This window comes from Macaca nemestrina, chromosome 4, assembly GCF_043159975.1.
Source record: "Macaca nemestrina isolate mMacNem1 chromosome 4, mMacNem.hap1, whole genome shotgun sequence".
Lineage (NCBI taxonomy): Eukaryota > Metazoa > Chordata > Mammalia > Primates > Cercopithecidae > Macaca > Macaca nemestrina.
This window is the reverse complement of record NC_092128.1, coordinates 125,881,595-125,903,063: the sequence shown is the minus strand read 5'-3', so window position 1 is coordinate 125,903,063 and position 21,469 is coordinate 125,881,595. Positions and strand designations below refer to the sequence as shown.

Here is a 21,469-nt window from a genome sequence, read left to right as displayed (position 1 = left end):
GCCTGTTAACGAAGATGAAAAAGCAGAGGAATTTAGAGGACCCAGACTCATCCACTGTGTTAGGGGAGGGCAGTGGCTTACACTCTGGGGTGCAGGGGGCCTCGCGTGGCACTCCTGCTGGGACAGGCATCACTGATGAGCATGGGAAAGCAGAGAATCTGTGCATTGCAGAGGCTCCTGGTCGGGGAGGGGAGGAAATTGGCAGCATCGTGGTCCTGGGGGTTGGTGTGGGTTGGGGCAGGACTCTGAATGTGGTGGAAAGGGGCTGGCAAAGTCAGCATGAGGCTGAGGTTCAGAGGTGGGGCTCCGAGGCCAGCCCAGGAACCAGGACCCAAAGGCTGCAGCTGCTGGCCGCAGGGCTCAGGGCCTGGCCGGATTGTGCAGAGGCTGATAAGTGGGAGGAGTGTGGAGTAGCTGTGTTTTGAGGAAGAGGCCCTGGTCAGGGAGTTAAGAGTCCTGAGGTCTGTGAGACCCAGTGTAGGCCACGGTCCCTTCTAAACCTCAGCACCTTAACCAAAATGAAATGGATTGCAGAAAAGCACTTCTCATTCTATGTAATCTATGCATATAGTATCAGCCAAGATGCAGCAGCAGCAGAAAGTCAGAGGTCCTTAAATGCCCAACCCCAAATCCTTCCCCATCAGGATGCTGGCAGGGTCCCACCTACATGTTCTCCTAGGTAGAGAGGAAAAATTGTCTTCATTCGTTTATTCACTTCATTCGTTCATTCACTCTGAAAACGTGAGCTAATTAGCTCCAGCCACTGTGTTCACACAAGTGGAGGGTGTGGGTGAGAATCCTCCCTGCTCTTTAGGAACTGTAGGGTGGAGAAAATGGAAAAGCCTAGGCTGAGGCAGCACTGTAGGCCTGGGGGAAGGAGGGGCTGGCTGGCAGGAGGTGGCCTCAGCTGAGTGTGGTGCCCCTGTGATTGAATGTGGCAAGTGGATAGTTAAGGGAGCTCCAAAGGAAACAATGATTGAATTATGGTCCATCTTCTTTGTGGAATATTATGTGGCCACTAAAGATCATAGTCAAGATGACAGTTTGCTGGTATGGCAAGACCATCAAGGTGCAGTTAGGGAAGAGAGCATTGGATAATGTTTTTTGTGAAATAGTCATGAGGCTAGCCAGGCCCAGTGACAAACACCTGTAGTCCCAGCCACTCAGGTGAGGTGAGAGGATGGGCTGAGGCCAAGAGCTCAAGACTGTAGTGATTATGCCTGTGAGTAGCCACTGTCCTCCAGCCTGGGCAACATAGCTTGACCCTGCCTCTAAAAAATGGTCCTGAGTTCCACTAGAGAATCCCACAGATGCATAGAGATTGCAGAGGACAGTCAACAATGAAATCTGTGGTGTTAATGTGATTTAAGTTTTCTTTTAAAATGATTTCCTTAATGTGACTGAAGTAGATGCAGTTTTCCCATCGACAGATAGTTTTCTTCCTTTCCAGCAGCCATTTGTGGTGAGTTCATTTATGGGTTTCTGACTATTCGTTTTCATGTCTCAATCCTGTAATAAGTCTGTCAGCCTGCAGTGACTAAATGACACCAACTGAGAGAAAATGGAAATAGTAGGGAGGGTGTTTTGACAGTTTAATTACCCTCAAGTCATAGCCTAAGCACAAATAGGGCTGCTTCGGTTGTGAGGACATCTGGCTTCAGAACTAGTGGAATGCGTGTCATTCTTTTCCAGTGCGACGGTGCTTCTGAGGGTGCTTCTGAGGTGCGGGGATGATGATGGGACAGCCCTGCAGGCCACCTCTCCCTGTTCTTCAGCCCCTGGGGCTCCGACATTTTCGTTCTGGGTTTTTTCCTGAAGAAACAGGAGGGCAGAGAGAGGGATCCAGGGTGTGTGGCCGTGGGGGTTTTTTAAGGGTCTGTTGCGTTGTGGGGTCTCACACTCATTGCCTGCCTTGTGCTGCCCTGGGCAGCAGCCTTCAGGATAGAGATTTTTGAGTTTATGGTTTTGCTGAAAGAAATAACTGGGAATACTTTTCTGTTTACAAATCACAAATGCCAGTCTGTTCATACATTCTCATAGCTACCAGAATATTCCTTACCCGTTCATCCCTGATCGCAGAAGGAAACTGGCTGATCAGGGTCAGGATGAGGGGGTGTGGGTGTGGGAACTGTCTTCCTTGGTGAGGGCCTCCCAATATGGCGGGCCTCCTCACCAGCGGGAATGTGTTTCCACAAAGTCCTCCAGCTCTGTCCATCTGACATTCCATCTCTGTCTCCGTTATTCTTACTCAGCACTTCTCTTTCCAGCCCCCGTGCTGCCCCTCCCCTCCCTGTGACCTCTGCCTTGCTGTTACGGTTTGCACAGCCCAGTTTGTGTAAAGTGGATACATCTAGAATGTTCTGCCATACAAAAGTGGCAGCTGTTTTTTTTTTTCCATGTGAAAGCATTTAATGTCCTTAGCCACTATAAATAATGATAGATAACGCACTTTGCACAGACTGTATTTCAAAAAGAATTTTTTACAGCCTGCCCTGTTGGTAGGCAATTTCTGTTGTTACATTACTCAAAACAAAGCTTGCACATCTGTGATCTTTGATCAGTGGGAGCAGAAACTTAGAGCAAATTTAAGTCCCTTGCCTGCTGTCCTCTGCTTCGCCAGTGGTGGGGCTGAGGTGGAGCCCGAGCTCCTGGCCCATCCTCGTCCACTTATGGGTGCCTGCATCTGGAGGGGCACGCTGCACGCACCAGGGGTCTCCCTCATGTTTGCTCACATGGGCCTCTGCGTCCGACAGGCCCCCCCAGCCTTGCTGGCTTCGTTCCTCTGGGAAGCAGAGCCTCCTTCAGAGCCTCCTTCAGATCCCTCAGCTCCCAAGTCTACCATTGCACTTTTCTCCCTAAATGTATTAATATTTGAAATGGCTGCTTCCGGCCCTTCCGAGGGGCAGATGAGGGAAAATGTGGGCCAAACAAGACCAGAGGCTCCTTGTTGCGACGAGGCCTGCAGCCCCACGTGAAGTCCCTGTGCCTACACATCCAGCCTGCCGTCTGTCACTAAGTGCTCTGTGAGCATACTGTGTGCATGTCCCGTGTGTGGGCGCCCTGTGTGGGGGCACGGTGCAGCCACAGGACAGCCGGGGTGATGAGGCAGCTGTCCCTGGGATGAGGACAGGATGACAGTGACTTCTGACCTCCTCTCATAGAAAAACGTGGATGCCGCACCACCCAAAGTGAAAGGCTAAAGTTGGAAGTCCCTTTTATCATACACGTTCAAATTGCCTGTGGAAATTCAGCAAAAATATGACATGCATTTCCATTCTATCTGCCTTTTACCCTCTCAACCTTAAATCTACTTTTAGTTCTCTGAAGACTTCTAATGACTTGGGAAAATACTTTTAAAGGATGTGAAGTGGTGTTTTTCTGTCTGCTGTTTGTTGAGTATCAGTATTTTAAGCCTTGGTTCCCTGTGGAGGAGAAGTTGGCGGGTGGGGAGGTGGGCTGGCTGCTTAGATGAGGCCTGCACACGTGATGATGATTACTGAAAACAAAGCGCGGCGCTTAACTGGGCATGTGGCCACGGGGATTTGTTATTAATTACCTTTGATCTAACTTAGGCGAAAGGGAGAACAAAATTATAGGGTCACAGAATCCCAGGTCTAGTCGTAAACAAACAAACAAAAATAAGCCCTGCACAGTTTTAAAATGTTTCCACTAATTATGCTTCTGGGAGCAGTGCTGGTTTTCTTGTGCCGAGACTGCCTCGCGTGCTATGGGCTGACGTGGGCTTGTGCTGTTGACAGCGGGAGAAGGTGCATACTGGATTCATGTCCCGGGGCTGCCCTCACAAAGTGCTACACAGACTGATGGCTTAAAGCAGCAGGAATGTGTCTTCCCCCAGTTCTAGAGGCCAGAAGTCGGCGTGTCAGTGGGGGTAGGTTGCTTCCGGAGACTCTGAGGGAGAATGAACGCATACTTGTTTACAGTAACCGTTGTCTTTGTAGTTATTTCCTTGTCTTCATTCTGTTTCTGGGGTGCCTCTTCTCCTTTTTCTTAATTAGTTTTGCTACATGTTCATTGTATTATTTCAGGGAAAAAATGTCAAAAGAATCTCAAGGCTGGATGGAATTTTCAAGGGCACCCATCCTAAGCTCACTCCATGCCAATAATCTCCTTACTCCACACCCGGCTGGCCGGCACAGAGACCATCCCACTGAGGTCGTGGTGCTATCCTCAGCAGCTCTAGCCTGCACTTCTACCCACCCCCAGCGCCTGTGCTTCTCCAGGTTCAGTGAAGAAAGACTGGTGAGGGGTTGGAAGGAGGCTCACGAGGCTGAATCTCCACAAAGTCATGTCTGATGTGTTTGACAGCCCCTGGGATGTCTCTACAGTAGCTCCTCTTGAAATCTAAAGCAACGTGTCCACATTCTAAACCACTGTCAAAGATAGTAACGAAAGTTAAAAAGTGGGGAGAGGGCAGGGAAACAGACTAGATAAGAAACAGCAAGGAAACAAAAAACGTGACAGAGGAAGATCATCCACAGTCTATGGCAGTGAAGAGGAATGTGTTAACGCTCCTCTGTAAGAAGAAAAAGACGGCCGGGCGTGGTGGCTCACGCCTGTAATCCCAGCACTTTGGGGAGGCTGAGGCAGGGGAATCACCTGAGGTCAGGAGTTTGAGACCAGCCTGACCAATATGATGAAACCCCATCTCTACTAAAAATACAAAAATTAGCCGAGCATGGTGGCAGGCACCTCTAATCCCAGCTACTCAGGAGGCTGAGACAGGAGAATTGCTTGAACCCAGGAGGCGGAGGTTGCAATGATCTGATTGCGCCATTGCACTCCAACCTAGGCAACAAGAGCGAAATTCCATCTCAAAAAAAAGAAAAAAGAAAAGAAAAAAGGACATGTTGTGTTAAAATCAAAATTCAAGTATGTTCTGCTTTAACGAGAGAGGCTAAAGAGCATGCATGACATGGGGAGCTAGCAGGAATTCACCAGGAAGGATTAGCAAAGAAGGGGCGAGATCAAAGGTGACTTGAGAGCCACACAGGAGAACTTTCGGAGAGAATCATAAACCTAAGCAAAGGAACCTGAGAGAGAGCTGTAAGAGGCACTGTCCTACTTGACCAGGGTGGGGCATTGGGGAGGTGAGGACAGAGCACGTATGGGGTCCTTCCTGGGCCCAGAGCTCATGGAACTTACTGAAGGGTTGAGTGAAGGGAGGGACCTATCCTTCATGACTCAGATTCCCCCTCTGTAAGGAAGGATGGTAATCATAACATGTTACGAGGATCCATAGACACTTATCAAGTGCCTTGCACATGCTACTCAAATTACAGCCTGAAGACATGCGTGCTCCCTGGAGCCTGTTAGAAATGCAGGCTCTCCCTCACCCCAGCCCCACTCAGAGCCACTGAGTCAAGGTCTGTATTTCAGCAAGGTCCCCAGGTGATGCAGGATGCCCCCTGCACTGAGAAGTGCTACAGGTTTGATGAAGACACGAACATTGAAGGATGGACTGTGCTGGCCACAGTCCTGTAAGTTCAGCATTAAGAATAGTGTGAGCACCTGTGAACTCTGCAAGGCCGGAGTGAAAGTTAGTGTTCATCTCTTGGAATAACATGACTGCTTTTGCTCTAATTTTTGGCAGATGCTCGAGGATCTGCTCTGTGGGATGCACTGGAATTCTCTTTATTAACACAGTTATTTTTGCTTTTGTTTAAAAAAAAGCAGCAGCAAGCAAAACTATTGTCTTCACTCAACTTCTGGTTTATACAGCTAGGAAAGAAAAAGTGAAAACTTTTAGTGTGGGGGTTTCATTTTCTACTTAATCTTGCTCACCAAATTTGTGCCTTTTCTTGTGGGACATCAGGGCCCCGATGCCCTAAAGCAATGTTAACATGCATCTCAGCTGTGTTTCAAGTGTGTGGTCTCTGTAAACCCTAACAGGTCGGCCTGAAGGCTGGGTACCTAATACCCACGTCTTTTAACTCCCTTCCTCCTCTCTTCCCCAGAAGGCAGTAGCAGGAGGTTCTTTTTTGTAATGGATAATGTATGTACCTCAAGAGGAAATGTACAGTGTATACAGTGGAAGAAGAAATATGCAGTCTGCAGTCCAGTTCCCTTCTTCCCACTTACCAGTTTTTTGTGTGTATTTGAGAAATACTCCATAGATTTAGTAATATATGCATATGAAAAGGAAGTCCTTTTAATATGGATAAAAATCACCTTTTATAAAAGGTGAAGATTTAATAGTCATGTCTTAAATTAATTTTCAAAGTATATAAAACAAAAATGTAAAAATAAGAGGACACAGTGATGGAAGCTGTAGGAGTGTCAGTGCATTGCTATTAAAGTGATCAAAATATAAAAATAAATGGAACATTTGAAAGAAGCTCTTAGATTTCGCACTGCAAAGGTGTCTGAATACGTTTATAGAAGTAGAAGCTGCATACCTCCGGATACTAGGGGCTTTGTTTTAAACTTCGTGCCTCTCTGGCGATTTTGGGAAAGTTGCTCAGTTCTCTGAGCCTCACGCCCCTGGAGCTGGGACCCTAAGAGTACTTCCTGCATGTCCCCTGCTGAGCACAGGCCGGAGAGTCAGCACTCAGTGAGGGGCAGCAGTTACCACTCCCAATAGGATACCTGAAGTTTGTAGATGTCTGTAAATGAACAGATGCGTGCTCTGCACCCACTTGGAAATGAAAGACTACTCCCATAAATTATGTATTGAGTCAAAAAAGTGGGAGTGGAGGACCCTGCAGGGCTGATTCTTTCCTCCACCCTCTTTCCAGGCTCCACCTCTGTTCTTCCAGGGCTCCGGCCAGGAGCCTTGGGGCCAGTTGGCGTTTTCTCTCGACACCACCCTGGCTGCCACCACCCTTTGTTGAGAGCCTCCCTGCTGGTTCTCTTGCTGCCCCTTATTTCCAGCAAGGCAGCCAGTGTCACAACAGAAGCCAGGGCTTGTGCTCCCAGCACTCCCATGGACCCACTGTGCCCACAGAAGCACTTTGAGAGGCCAAGGAGGCCCTCTCTTCTCTCAGCACCCCTCCTGGCTGCCCAGTGGGCTCTGACCTCTTCTGCGGCCACTCCTGGCTCACTCCCCTCCTGCCACTCACTGGCCTGTGGCTTGTCCTTTGACCCTCCAGACAGCCATTCAACCATCAGGAAGGAGAAGCAAAACTCTTACTATTTGTAAACAGTTTATCAGTACTTACCTAAAAATCCTGGAGAATGAGCTCAGAAATATTTTTAAGGGTTGAGACAGTTTAGCAAAATGAACAGATACAACCTCAAACCAAACCAAACTAGAAAGTTCAGAGGACACAGAAATGCCAGTACTGAGCTGGCAACATGTCTGTTGTTTGTGAAAATGTTCTCTGGAAGAGGTAGTTCAAGGCTTTTGGCTACAAGTAACCACATACCCCAATTCAGCCAGCTTCAAAAATAAGAAAGAATTATCTCTTAGGATAGAAAGTCACATAGAGGAAGGGCCGTGGTTTAACTGCATGGCTCAGCAACATCCTGGGGCCCGGGCTCCTTCCATGGGCCCCTGCTGCGCCCCTCAGCTCCTCGCCCTCCAGCTCCTCCCCCTCCACCTTCTCCCCCTCCACCTCCTCCCCCTCCAGCTCTCCTTCCTGGCAGAGAGGTCTGCCTGGGTCCTCACAGATGCAACAGTGTACACTGGAAGGAGAGTCCCTTGGGCACATTGTATAATTTATTTGGGTTTCTGCTTTTGAATCTATAAAATGGAAATTGTGTGTATCTCATAGCATTCCTGTGTGGCTAGAATGACAGGCTGTATGTGAGATACTTGGATCTGTGGGGAAAATGCACTTAGCATGTCACAGGACCCTGAGGTCCTAGTTCTCTTCCATGCTTCCTGCACTGAGAGGTACTTGGTCAGAGGCAGGCAATCTGAATGCTCTCCCCAACATCCAGTCAGTTCTCATTTATCTTGGTCTTTCATTTTCCCTCACCCATTTTTTTTTTCTTTCCCTTTCAGTTTGTAAACCATTCTCCTTGGGAGAGAATACCATTTAAGGTAGTTTATTTTGCTAGTTGTTTTATTTCTTAATCTTCTTTATTCTCTGTCCACATGCAAAGCCCCTTTTTTTGGCTAGAGTCATTGCTTCAAGCTGCAGCTCCCTTGGCCTTTGTTTTCCTGACTTCATTCTGTATTTGTTCCTGGTATTAACCTCATTTTGTAATTTTGCTTGTTAGTCACAGGGCTTCATTTGGAACACTCACATTTTTGTTCTCACCATGCCTATTTGTGATTGTGGAGTTGAGGTTTTGACTTTAAGGTGCTTTCGATTCCAGAGCCATGTGCCATAGAATCATCTGTGCGTTTGTGGGAACGTCTTTGCCGTGATCGCTCTGAAGTCTGTGGGCACATTCCAGGCCCTGCTGGCCTTCTGTCCGCGGGCTTCATGCAGGGAATGAAGTGTCCTTGCTTTCTCTTTCCTGAATAAGTCTCTGCCTCTGTGGGAACTGGGTCTACCTTCTCTCGGTTGCTTTTCTCTGTGAGAGCCTGAATGGTAAGCATGGCCAGCGTCCTGCGAGGACGCTGTGCCCCATGTGCCCTGGGTTGGGAGGGGCTGACTAAAATGATGCCAAATGAGCAGAAGCTGAGCAGCTGTCTGGGTCAGCGCGGCCTCCACCTGGCCAGGGTCCCTCAGCTGCTCACATGAGGCTTCGGCCTCCGGCCCTGCTGCCCTTTAACCTCAACTGCAGCCTCTCCAATGTGGTCACCAGTTTTTTCACCTGAGGGTTCATGTTCTTGACAAGTACACAGTTTATTCACCTCCTATCCATTCTCTTTTATATTCCAAATACTTCTCCATCTCCATGTTCAAATATTTCAATCCCATCCCACCAATTGCTGGCAGGATCCATCACTGCAGCTATGAACATGAATATACCCACTGGATTGGATGCAGGTGCTGGCGTTTCTGGTTCTGCAGCGTAAGTGGCCACATTGCAAACATAGCCTGGCCGCCTCTCTGCTACAAAGACCACACTCCCGCCCCTCCCTCACCTGCAGCAGGGGGTTGGGCTCCTCCCCTCAACAGGAGCCACGGGCTTGGCACAGGCTTGCTGAGTGGGGCAGCCAGTCACTCCTGTCATGTCAGAAACAGGTGTGTCTCAGGAAACCCATGCACACCCAGCACAATCTGGCAGCGCCAAAACCCAGATCCAAGTCGTCACTCGTCCCATCAGTCACTCCTCCCATGTATTTATGGAATGTCTGCCACATGCAAGGTACCATTCTGGGCTCTCAGGGCACCAGGATGAGTGATACTCTGTCCTCATGTTGAGAAGGCTCAGGAAATCATACCATACTGGGCAATTGCTTCATGCTCACAGGCGTGCCTTGTTCTGGGTGCCAGAGGACAGGGGTGCCTGCTCAGCTGGGAAGGCAGTGACAGGCAGCAAGAGGGGGCTGCCTGGTGATTCTGAGCTGAGACTAACAGATACAAGGGAATTAGCCAGACCAGAGGCTGGGAGGAGCCTGGCATGAGGTGGTCACAGGCATTCCAGGAGACATGGTCTGCATGGTGAAAGCCCGGGATATGTTATCTAGTGAGGGCCCAGGGAGGGCAGACTGGATCCAGGCGGTGTGATTACTGCTGGAGAAGGAGAATAGGGCAGGAGCCCCTCATAGCAGGCCCTGTCCCTCTGGAGAGCTCACCCTCCCATGAGTGATGGGTGGCGAGGAGTGTAGGGCCAAGCCTGCCACAGCTTGGGTGGCAGGAACAAGCTCTGCCCCTGCTGCCCTGTGTTGAGGCCCCTGCCCATGGCTGGAGGGGCAGCTGGGCCAGAGGGGACAGAGCAGGGAAGCCAGGGCGTGGCTGGAGAGGAGGAGAGGTGAGACCAGAGACCCGTGTGCCCTGGGTTGGGAGGGGCTGACTAAAATGATGCGGGGATCCTGACGGAACTGGAGCGCTGTCAGGAGTCAGGCCCCTGGGCCCCTGGGCCCGTGGCCTCTGTCCCTCCTGGGCCACACGCTGTGTCAGCCGCCTCTCCCTCTCCCTATGTTTCTACCCTTCCCTCTGCGGCCTGCTGGACTTTCCTGCATCCGCAGGGAAGATTGGCCCAGCCCCCCCGACACGCTACTGGCCCGTCAGCTGGGCTGGAGAGGTGGCAGGTCCTGCTAAGAATACAGGCTGCCTGGCCAGCCCCCTGGCACCCGCGGGGCTGGGCCAGCTCACTGAGAAGGGATGGTTGTCAGTTAACATCAGAGCATATCCTCCCAGTCTTTGCTGAGCCTAGAGCTCCCTTTCAAACCATGCCAAGACTCCCAGTGAGGAAGAGATGATGGCGTTCAGAGTAAAACGACTCCAGCATTGTCTGGAGACAGATGACATGCCGAGGGTACTAGTGCAGCCCGGCTGGGAGGCTGGCTGTGGCGGCCCTTAATTCTTAGACAGTGCTCCACACAGGGGCCCGTGATGCCCCCAGTCTTCTGTGGCTCTCCCATCCCACCCTTGCCTGAACTTCTTTCTCCACTTCACCATCCTGTTTTGAGAGACGCCTGTCATCGTAGGAAGAGTCTGACTGTCTAGCTCACTACTGGGTTCAAGTCCTGGTGCTGCTGTAGCAGTAGTGTGGCCTTGGTGAGGCACTCACTCTTGCGGAGCCTCTGTTCTCCCACCCAATCCCCATCCTGTGCCATTCCCCACCGTGCGCACACGGCACAGGCTGGCCTGATGGACACTGGCGACGTGAGGGGCAGCCATGGTTTTACTCACCCCTTCTTACCCTTTCTACCCCATCTTCTGGAGAAAGTCTTCCTGCAACCCCAGCCTCTTCCTAGAATGTTTTGTGTATTTTCTTTAACCAAACCATCAACCACAAACCAGAACTGAAGGGCTCCTCCCAGGGCACACCCCGTGTAGGGAAGGGAGGTGTGGTGGAGTCTCCTTGCTCCTGGCTGACACCTCTGTGCAGATTGTCCCCACCACATCAAATCCTGCACCAGTGGGCCTGTCGCTCCTTGTCACTATTTTGGCTCCCATCTGTGACCATCACACATTGCTCCCTTTGTCCTTGAGGCTTTTGGAATCTCCCTGGTTAGTTCTCCTGTTGCCCTTTCCCACATCCCTGTCAGCAAATGAATCACCTGGACCTGCTTTCCCTGGTAGTGGAGGCTGCCGGCCATGTTCACCCACCCCTCTGCCAAACCCGTGGTGGCCAAGTCCCTTGCTGTGCTTTTCAGGGTAGCACCGCACATGGCTCTGTCCACTCAGCCCACTGTCTCGGGTGCCTTCCTTTGTACCAGCTCCCAGCTAGTGGGCTCCAGGTGCTTCACCAGAGGCCCCTGCCCTCGCCGAGCTGTGTTCTCCCCAAAAGTCCTCTCCTGTGTGTCTCTCCCCACCCCTGCCCATATATGTAAGCGTTTCCATCCTTACAAAGGCACCTTCCCTTGCCCTGTGTGACTTCCAACTGCTACCTGTCCCCTCCTACAGTCCTCACCCCCACCCTGGACTGTTTTCTCCCTACTGCGGCAGGGACCTGTGTCTACCATGGTGTGAAACTGCAGAGAAAGAGCACGGTAACCCCAGGGCCACAGCCACTGGAAATGTGCCATGCTTATTTTGATCTCTCTTCAGCTGGGGAGAGGACATCACTTTTTCCTGAAAATTCTCCCACCCCTTGCTGCCCTGGCTCCTGGCCAGCCACCTCCTGCCACGTCTTCCCATTGCCTACGTGTCCTTCTCATCAGCCTTAGATGCTTCATGCTCCTCTCCTGGCCTCAGTGCTGCTCCTTCCTGCAGCCTTCTCCTGGGCACGCCCACGTTTCCATCACCACCTTCCCACAGGAGGCTCCAGAGCTGCTTCTGCCCTCTCCAGCCCAGCACGGACTTTTTCATCTGCCCGCCCTTGTCCTGGTGCTGCTGTAGCAGTAGTGTGACCTTGGTAAGGCACTCACTCTTGCAGAGCCCCTGTACTCTGGTATTGCCCTGCCTGTTGGGGGCCTTTATTGAGACCAGAACCTAGGGCCTTTTGTTCTCAGCCCTTGTCTCCCTCCCCATGTGCTCCCCATCGAGTCAATCCCAGGCCAGTCATTGCTGACAGCCTCAGCGCCTCATTCTCTCCTCTCCATTTTTTCTCTAATATTCAGAAGCCTTCATCATATCTTGCCTAGACTATTGCAATGCCCTCTTTTTAAAAATCCTCGGCTTTTTAATTGTATAACATATAGCAGGATCCAATCTAAATAAAACATAATCTCTGCCCTTGGGAAACTCATGGTAATGGCAGTAGATCGACTTGTAAATAGAACCACCCAAGGCGGTGGGCGAGATGCATCAGAGCAGCGCAGGTGGCATCTGTGGGACCACACGGCATCTCACTCAGGTGGTGTCTGTGGGACGGCACAGGTGCAGGGCGAGGCGGCGGCTCACACAGGTGGTGTCTGTGCCGAGCGCCCTCCTGGCAGGAGAGAGTGCTCGGTGAGTGACAGCGCAGGCCTGGCCTGTGCTTCTGTTCTACATGCTCTCCTTCCGCACATGCGCAGATTCCCATGGTCTGACTTATGTGGGCTTTGGAGGTTTGGGACATCTTGTGTACCTTGATGGGCATGTTTCTAGAGTCAGAACTGTATCACACTGTGTCAGGGGGAGAACTGCAAAAAAAAAAAAAACAACCCTACACAATATTCACACGGGGGCAGCTTCTTTGACATTTGAGTGTCTCCCTGAGCTAAATGAAGCCTCACTTCAAATATACCTGAGTCCCGTCACAAAATCAGCTTTACCCAGGGAACACCCAGCACTTCCACGGTTTCTCCTGATACTTTATTTACATATGCAGAATTCTATAGTGTTAATCTGCATGCTCACAGTAACTAGACTGAAAACAGCACCTCAGAGTGAGGGCTAGATTTGGGGTCGGGTGTCCAGCCTGTGCCCTCCTGTCACCTTCCATGGTGCCCCCATGCCCTGCTCCTCAGCTTGTCACTAGGGAGTCAGCCTGCGGCTCCACTCCTGACCCGTGGAGCGTCCATCAGCTGCAGCCCGGCTATGTGTGCCCAGGTGCACGGCCTCCCTGCCTATGAGTAACTCCCGCCCTGAGGACACACTAGCCCAGCAGGGGAGAATGGAGATCTTACTTTAGAAATGGTCACCAGGCAACGGCGTGCCCAGAGGCATTGTGGAGCTGCTGTGATCATGCCAGGCTGAGTTGCGAAGCCTCGGTGGTCTTTGCAGCTCTTCCCATAGTTCACCACAGACGGCCTTACCTTACTGTGGCCCAGTTCCCTCCACCCTAATGTGTGAACTGGTAGCGTGGAGTGTAGTCCACTAGAATCAAAGCCGTGAGAGGGCTTATCACCACACCTCAGGTGCCCCCTTACCAGGCATGTTGGGTCCTTCATACACTGTCACTGAGTGAACGACGGGGCGTGGTCTGCTGGCCCTGCAGCCTGCACATATTCGGGGTGTGATGGCGCTTTCCCTTCTGTGCTCACCTATGTTCGTCTGTCTTTCAGGAGCCCAGCAGCCGGGGCCGCCCTATTACACTGACCCAGGAGGACCCGGGATGAACCCTGTCGGCAATTCCATGGCAATGGCTTTCCAGGTCCCACCCAACTCACCCCAGGGGAGTGTGGCCTGCCCACCCCCTCCAGCCTACTGCAACACGCCTCCACCCCCGTACGAACAGGTAGTGAAGGCCAAGTAGCGGGGCGCCCACGTGCAAGAGGAGAGGCAGGAGAGGGCCTTTCCCTGGCCTTTCTGTCCCCATCGATGTTCACTTCCAGGAATGGTCTCATGGGCTGCTAAGGGCAGTTCCTCTGATATCCTCACGGCAAGCACAGCTCTCTTTCAGGTTTTCCATGGAGGACAATATATGAACTCACACCGTGTCTCCTCTGTTGCTTCTGTTTCTGACGCAGTCTGTGCTCTCAGGTGGTAGTGTGGTGATAGTCCCTGAGGGCTGATGTCCTTATGATGGCGTGACCAGATCTTCAGGAGAGAGACTGAGAGGAAGAAGGCAGTGCTGGAGGTGCAGGTGGCATGTGGAGGGGCCAGACCAAGCATCCCAGGCAAGCATCCTTCTGCCGGGTATTAATAGGAAGCCCCACGCTGGGCAGCTCAGCTAATGAAGCAGCAGCCGGCTGAGCTGAACCCAGCAGGTCGTCTGCTCCCGCCTGTCCTCTCGTCAGCCTTCCTCTTCCAGAAGCTGTTGGAGAGACATTCAGGAGAGAGCAAGCCCCTTGTCATGTTTCTGTCTCTGTTCATATCCTAAAGATAGACTTCTCCTGCACCGCCAGGGAAGGGTAGCGCGTGCGGCTCTCACCGCACGATGGGGCCTAGAATCAGGCTCGCCTTGGAGGCCTGACAGTGATCTGACGTCCACTAAGCAAAGTTATTTAAATTCATGGGAAATCACTTCCTGCCCTAAACGAAGACATTGCATTTTGTGAGCTCTTGGTCTGATTTGAAGAAAGGACTGTTACCCTTTCTTTCAGTGTGTTTATGGAAGTGTATGTAGAGCGTCCTGCCCTTTGAGATCAGACTGGGTGTGTGTTTTCCAGTCTGATCTGATTCCAGTGGACATCACCGCCTCTCCAGGGCATTCTCAGGCCCGGGAGTCTCCTTCCCTCAGGCAGCTCCAGTGGTGGGTTCTGAAGGGCGCTTTCAAAGCAGGGGGCACATCTGGCTGGGAAGTCACTTGGACCCTTCCAGGGAGAGAGACCTGCTGAGGCGTCTCTCTGTGAGGTTGTATTGGGTCTAAGCGGGTATGTGCTGGGCTCCAAGGAGGAGGAGCTTGCTGGGAAAAGACATGACTGCTCTGACCATGTTGTTATAATTAGAATGAAGAAGATGTGGTTGGAAATGCACATTCCTGGATAGGAATCATAGCTCACCCCAGGATCTCACAGATAGTCTCCTGAGTAGTTGATGGCTAGCAGGGAGCTAGCTCTGTTCTGCCGCGTATAGTGTTGATGTGTGAACCCTGACCTGTCCTGTGTGCTAAGAGCTATGCAGCTTAGCCAAGGCGCCTAGATTACTAGATGTGCTGTATCACGGGGAATGAGGTGGGGGTGCTTATTTTTTAATGAACTAATCAGAGCCTCTTGAGAAATTGTTACTCATTGAACTGGAGCATCAAGACATCTCACGGAAGTGGATACGGAGTGGTTTGGTGTCCGTGCTTTTCACTCTGAAGACATTGAATTGGAGAACCTCCTGGGGAATTTTGTGGGAAACACTTGGGAACAAAACAGACACCCTGGGAATGCAGTTGTAAGCACAGATGCTGCCACCAGTGTCTCTGACCACCCTGGTGTGACTGCTGACTGCCAGGGTGGTACCTCCCATGCTGCAGGCCTGCATCTAAATGAGACAACAAAGCACAATGTTCACTGTTTACAATCAAGACAACTACGTGGGTCCAAACACTCCTCTTTCTCCAGGTCATTTGTTTTGCATTTTTAATGTCGGTTTCTCCCTTTATTTTTTGTAATGAAAAAGCACACTAAGAGCTGCCCCTGGAATTGGGCACAGCCGAATAGGCACCCAAAGGTCCGTGACTAAATTTCATTTATCTTTTTGATAGCAAATGATGTTAAGAGACAGTGATGGTTAGGGCTCAACAATTTTGTATTCCCATGTTTGTGTGAGACAGATTTTGTTTTCCCTTGAACTTGATTAGAATTGTGCTACTGTGAACACCGATCCTGCATATGGAAGTCCCACTTCGGTGACATTTCCTGGCCATTCTTGTTTCCATTGTGTAGATGGTGGGTTGTGCCCACCTCCTAGAGTGAGACAGCTCCTGGTGTGTGGGATTCCTGGAGCGTCCGCGGTTCAGAGTAAACTTGAAGCAGATCTGTGCATGCTTTTTCTCTGCGACATTTGGCTCATTTCTCTTTTTTGTTCTCTTTTGATAGGATCCTGTTTCCTATGTGTGCAAAATAAAAATAAATTTGGGCATGTGCTTTGATTGTTTTGTAGGGGAGTGAAAGGAAGGTGGAGATGAAGTTTCTAATGAGGAAGGGTGTACAGCAGATCCTTGGTTCGGTGGGGTGGGGTGGGGTGGGTGGAGGATGTACCTGGTCTCAGGGGAGCCAGAAACTAGATGTTATTTGAGAATGTAAGATACAAGCTATGGAGACAGTTGTCCCCGGTGGGTAGGAAGACAGAAGCATCGCTAAAGTAATGTTCTGTTGATATTGTTAGTTAACCTTGAGCTAGGACTGTTTTTCACAGGTTGGAGGAGCCTTCATTTTAAAACACAGCTCTGCTTGGTCAGAAATAACACTTCTCTCACAGATGCTACTGAAGGGTGCAGCTGCTACAGTTAAACTGCATTTTAATAATTTATTTTTTATTTTTTGTTTTAGAGATGGGGTCTCACTATGTTGCCCAGGCTGGCCTCAAACTACTGGTCTCAAGTGATTCTCCTACCCCAGCCTCTCAAGCTGTATTTTAGATATATCACTAATTGACATAATGTTCGCAAAGAAGCATTTTCCATTTGCTTCCTTTTTTTGTTTGTTTTTTAGAGACGGTCTTGTTCTGTCACCCAGCCTGGCATGCAGTGGTTCAGTCATAGCTCACTGCAGCCTCAAACCTCTAGGCTCAAGCAATCCTCCCTCTTCCCAAAGCTGTGGGATTACAGGCATGAGCCACAGTGCTTGGTTGACTTTTGCCTTCTTAAAGCATGAGTCCTAGAGTGTGGTCCCTCCCCTAAAAGTCTTCTGTAGAACTTTTGGGGACCACAATTGTGTCCATCCCTGGGAGACTGGCAGTGCACACCAGTGTATTGAACAGTCTGAGAAGCATCTTCATGCTGTTTAATCGAGCACTCCCCCGCATTAGTAGGCCATACAGTTCTTTTCCTTGTAGCAGGCAGTGCTGGCAGTAAGCACACCACTTCTGCCCACCCCATATTTGAGGACGGCTGCCCTGAAAGGCAGAACAAAGAAAGGGCAGCAATGCTTCCAGCTCTGGTATTCTGCACCCTTGCAGCCGGGCCTTTATTAAAGTGCTGTTCTCAGGCAGGGTGCCGACAAATCCACTGACTACTTGGCACTGTGTGTGGTTTTTGAAAGTCTGTTTGATTTTTTTTAGAATATATTTTGCACCTGTTTTCACCTTTAAAAGGCAACTGCAAATGACCCATTTTTATGATAAAACTAACTCAGAGTACAGGTGCAGCCCCACTGATGGAAACCGCTTTTGAGGCTTTGAGGTTTGAGATGACAGTCATCTAAAAACACCAGCTTCTCAAACACGTCATCTCCAGGCCTGGGCTGAGCCTGAGGAGCCCCTAGGAAGTTAGAGATTTTCCAGCTCAGAGGGCTCAGAAGAGGGCCAGTGGTTTTCATGCTGCATTAACCCGAAGGCTTCCCAACAATCGTCCAGGGGTTCCTCAAATGCTCGACTACAAAATAAAATGTTATTTGACCACTTCTAGGTATTTTGTCCTGAAAAATTTAAAGCATACAAAAAAGCTGAAAAAAATTACCGTGAACACTCATAAACCCACTACCTAGATTCCACAACTATTTATATACTATAAAAGCTAGTATACTTTAAAAGAAAAAACTAATGTACCTTTTCTAACACTTTATATACTGTATTTGAAAGCATTGATAGTCACTTTGATCCTAGAAGAAGGTAAAAATTAGTTTATCCTCAAATACTGTGACCTTCCCCTCCCTTTTCGTTGATCCTAAGCACAATTCTAGTCAAATCCTTCAGACACGGAGGTCTGACCCGCCCATCTTAGCAGGAAAACCTTATCTTCCCTCCTGTCCCATGACACCCTGGGGGTTCACTCCGCCCTTAGGCCACAGACCTGTCTCCACATTGATGTCATTGACAGCCACTCCTCTGGGGTCCCCTGCATGCTTACCTGCAGCTGCAGCTGACCCGGCCCCACCCAGGCACTTCCAGAGGGGTTCCATCCTGGGTCACCTGCTGGGCCTATCCTCCAGCCCATCCCATAGTTGCAATACAGTTGCTCATCCAAACACTTTCACGTCCCTCCGAGCTGTGTCTGCCACCAGAAACATGACCGTTGATCCATCTGATGAGTTTCCAGACCATTGCACCTCCGCTGGAAAGGGCCAGGCCTCAGCCTTTCCTTGGAAGCTCCTTGGTGCCTCTGCAATTTGCCCACTTCCTCTTGGGGCAGCCAGCACTGCCACCATGGGCCACTTAGAAGGGAAGAGGGGAGCTGTGAGCTCCAAAGACCCCATCACATTCTCTCCTCTCCTCAGGACCACCTTTTTTTTTTTTTTGAGACGGAGTCTTGCTGTTGCCAGGCTGGAGTACAGTGATGCAATCTCGGCTCACTGCAACCTCCACCTCCCGGGTTCAAGGGATTCTCCTGCCTCAGCCTCCTGAGTAGTTGGGACTGCAGGCACACGCCACCACACTCAGCTAATTTTTGTATTTTTAGTAGAGATGGGGTTTCACCATGTTGGTCAGGATGGTCTTGGTCTCTTGACCTCGTGATCCGCCCATCTCGGCCTCCCAAAGTGCTGGGATTACAGGCGTGAGCCACTGCCCCTGGCCAGGGCCTTTTTCTCTGATTAAAAAATGTTTTAGTTACTCTTCAGCACTTAAGTATGTATTCTGAAAAAGAAAATACCAGTTTAGCTTGTTTTATATACTGGAATCCTGCTGTCAGTTTTACCTGATAGAAGGGGTATATTACAGGAACAAGTTTGATGGATACTAATCTCATCCAGGACCTCATCATGTGGACAGGAATTAAGTCAGAAGAGACTGAGCAGCTCACCTGATGTCACAGCCACCTATAGGGAAGAAGACTCCACCTGGCCAGCTTCCTCCAGTGAAATGGAAGCAGAGGTCGTTTACAAGGCAAATGTCATGACTTGAAATGCAAACTGAATGCTCACTTTTATCTGTCCTTCCCAGATATCACTGAACTTCAAAAAATCTATAACAGGCCAAAAACAAAAAGTGTTGAATAATTTTTGAAATAGGAGAGGTGGCTTGACTGTTGGGGAAACAGATCTAAGGAGATAGAAGTTGAACTGTACACAGAAGGTGGCTGGGGAGGGAGGAGCTGTTTCTCAGAGAGGCTCCACATTGAGGCCAGCAGGTGCAGAGAGCAGAGGGGCCGTGGCAGGGACCGGGGAGATCGACCAGTGGCCATTGTGAGAATAGCTGTACCGGGGACCAGAGGTCTCCTTCCTGACTCCCTCCTGCCCCTCACCCCATGTGCACAGAGCAGCCGGCTGCAGGAATTAATGGCCCAGAGCTTGTCTTCTCACAAAGGGATGCCTTACATCCGGGGTTCCCAACCCTCAGGCTGCAGACTGGTACTGATCTGTGGCCTGGTAGGAACTGGGTCGTACAGCAGGAGGTGAGTGGCAAGCGAGCATTACCACCTGAGCTCTGCCTCCTGTCTGATCAGCAGTGGTATTAGATTCCCATAGGAATGTGAGCCCTGTTGTGAACTGTGCAGGAGAGAGGTCTAGGTTGCATGGTCCTTATGAGAATCTAATGCCTGATGATCTGAGGTGGAAGTTTCATTCTGAAATCATCCCCACCACCCCCTGGTCCATGGAAAAATAGCCTTCTACAAAACCAGTCCCTGATGCCAAAAAAGCTTGGGACCATGCTTTACATGGTAAGGCTCCTGGCATGGGTGAGGCAGGCTGTTGGCATCACTACCTAATTTTAAGTGTTTTGAACATTTTCTAATTAATTAAAATGTTCATAGTTGGGCCAGGCACAGTGGCTCACACTTGTAATCCCAGCACTTTGGGAGGCTAAGACAAGAGGATAACTTGAATCCAAGAGTTTGAGACCAGCCTGGGCAACATAGTGACATCTCATCTCTTTTTTAAAAAATAAAAGAGTAAAATGTCTCTGATAAAACAGACTTTAAACCATCAGAGATCAAAAGAGACAAGGTCATTACATAATGGTAAAGGGATCAATTCATCAGGAAGAGCTAACTATCCTAAATATATATGCACCCAATACAGTAGCACCCAGATTCATAAAGCAAGTCCTTAGAGACTTACAAAGAGACTTAGACTCCCATACAATAATAATAGGATACTTTAACACCCCACTGTCAACATTAGACAGATCAACGAGACAAAGTTAATAAGGATATCCAGGAATTGAACTCAACTCTGCAACAAGCGGACCTATTAGACATCTACAGAACTCTCCACCCCAAATCAACAGAATATACGTTCTTCTCAGCACCACATCACACTTATTCCAAAATTGACCACATAGTTGGAAGTAAAGCATTCTTCAGCAAATGTAAAAGAACAGAAATTATAACGAACCGTCTCTGAGACCACAGTGCAATTATACTAGAACTCAGGACTAAGAAACTCAATCAAAACCGCTCAACTACATGGAAACTGAACAACCTGCTCCTGAATGACTAATGGGTACATAATGAAATGAAGGCAGAAATAAAGATGTTCTTTGAAACCAATGAGAACAAATATACAACATACCAGAATCTCTGGGACACGTTTAAAGCAGTGTGTAGTGGGAAACTTATAGCACTAAATGCCCACAAGCAAAAGCAAGAAAGATCTAAAATTGACATCCTAACATCACAATTAAAAGAACTAGAGAAGCAAGAGCAAACACATTCAAGAGCTAGCAGAAGGCGAGAAATAACTAAGAGCAGAACTGAAGGAGATAGACACACAGAAAACCCTCCAAAAAATCAATGAATCCAGGAGCTGGTGTTTTGAAAAGATCAACGGCTGGGCGTGGTGGCTCAAGCCCAGCACTTTGGGAGGCCGAGACAGGCGGATCATGAGGTCAGGAGATTGAGACCATCCTGGCTAACATGGTGAAACCCTGTCTCTACTAAAAAATACAAAAAACTAGCCAGGCGAGGTGGCAGGCCCCTGTAGTCCCAGCTACTTGGGAGGTTGAGGCAGGAGAATGGCGTAAACCTGGGAGGCGGAGCTTGCAGTGAGCTGAGATCTGGCCACTGCACTCAGGGCTGGGCAACAGAGCAAGACTCCATCTCAAAAAAAAAAAAAAAAATCAACAAAATTAGTAGACTGCTAGCAACACTAATAAGAGAGAAGAATCAAATAGATGCAATAAAAAATGATAAAGGGGAAATCACCACTGACCCCAAAGAAATACAAACTACCATCAGAGAATACTATAAACACCTCTATGCAAATAAACTAGAAAACCTAGAAGAAATGGATAAACTCCTGGACACATACACTCTCCCAAGACTGAACGAGGGAAAGTTGAATCCCTGAATAGACCAATAGCAGGCTCTGAAATCAAGGCAATAATTAATAGCCTACCAACCAAAAAAAGTCCAGGACCAGACAGATTCACAGCCAAAGTCTACCAGAGGTACAAGGAGGAGCTGGTACCATTCCTTCTGAAACTATTCCAATCAATAGAAAAAGAGGGAATCCTCCCTAACTCATTTTACAAGGCCAACATCATCCTGATACCAAAGCCTGACAGAGGTACACAACAAAAAGAATTTTAGACCAATATCCCTGACG

The 21,469-nt window shown here is 49.5% G+C and overlaps 1 protein-coding gene across 1 annotated transcript in view; it reads left to right on the top strand.

Moving 5' to 3' along the window:
* LOC105493058 (VOPP1 WW domain binding protein) overlaps window positions 1-15,908 on the top strand; it is a 104,411-nt gene extending 88,503 nt beyond the window's left edge. Inside the window, exon 5 of the mRNA XM_011760490.3 lies at window positions 13,457-15,908. Within this exon, the coding sequence (XP_011758792.1) occupies window positions 13,457-13,647 (191 nt within the window). The 3' untranslated portion in view covers window positions 13,648-15,908. The remainder of the gene's footprint in view (window positions 1-13,456) is intronic.
* Window positions 15,909-21,469: the final 5,561 nt, after the last annotated feature.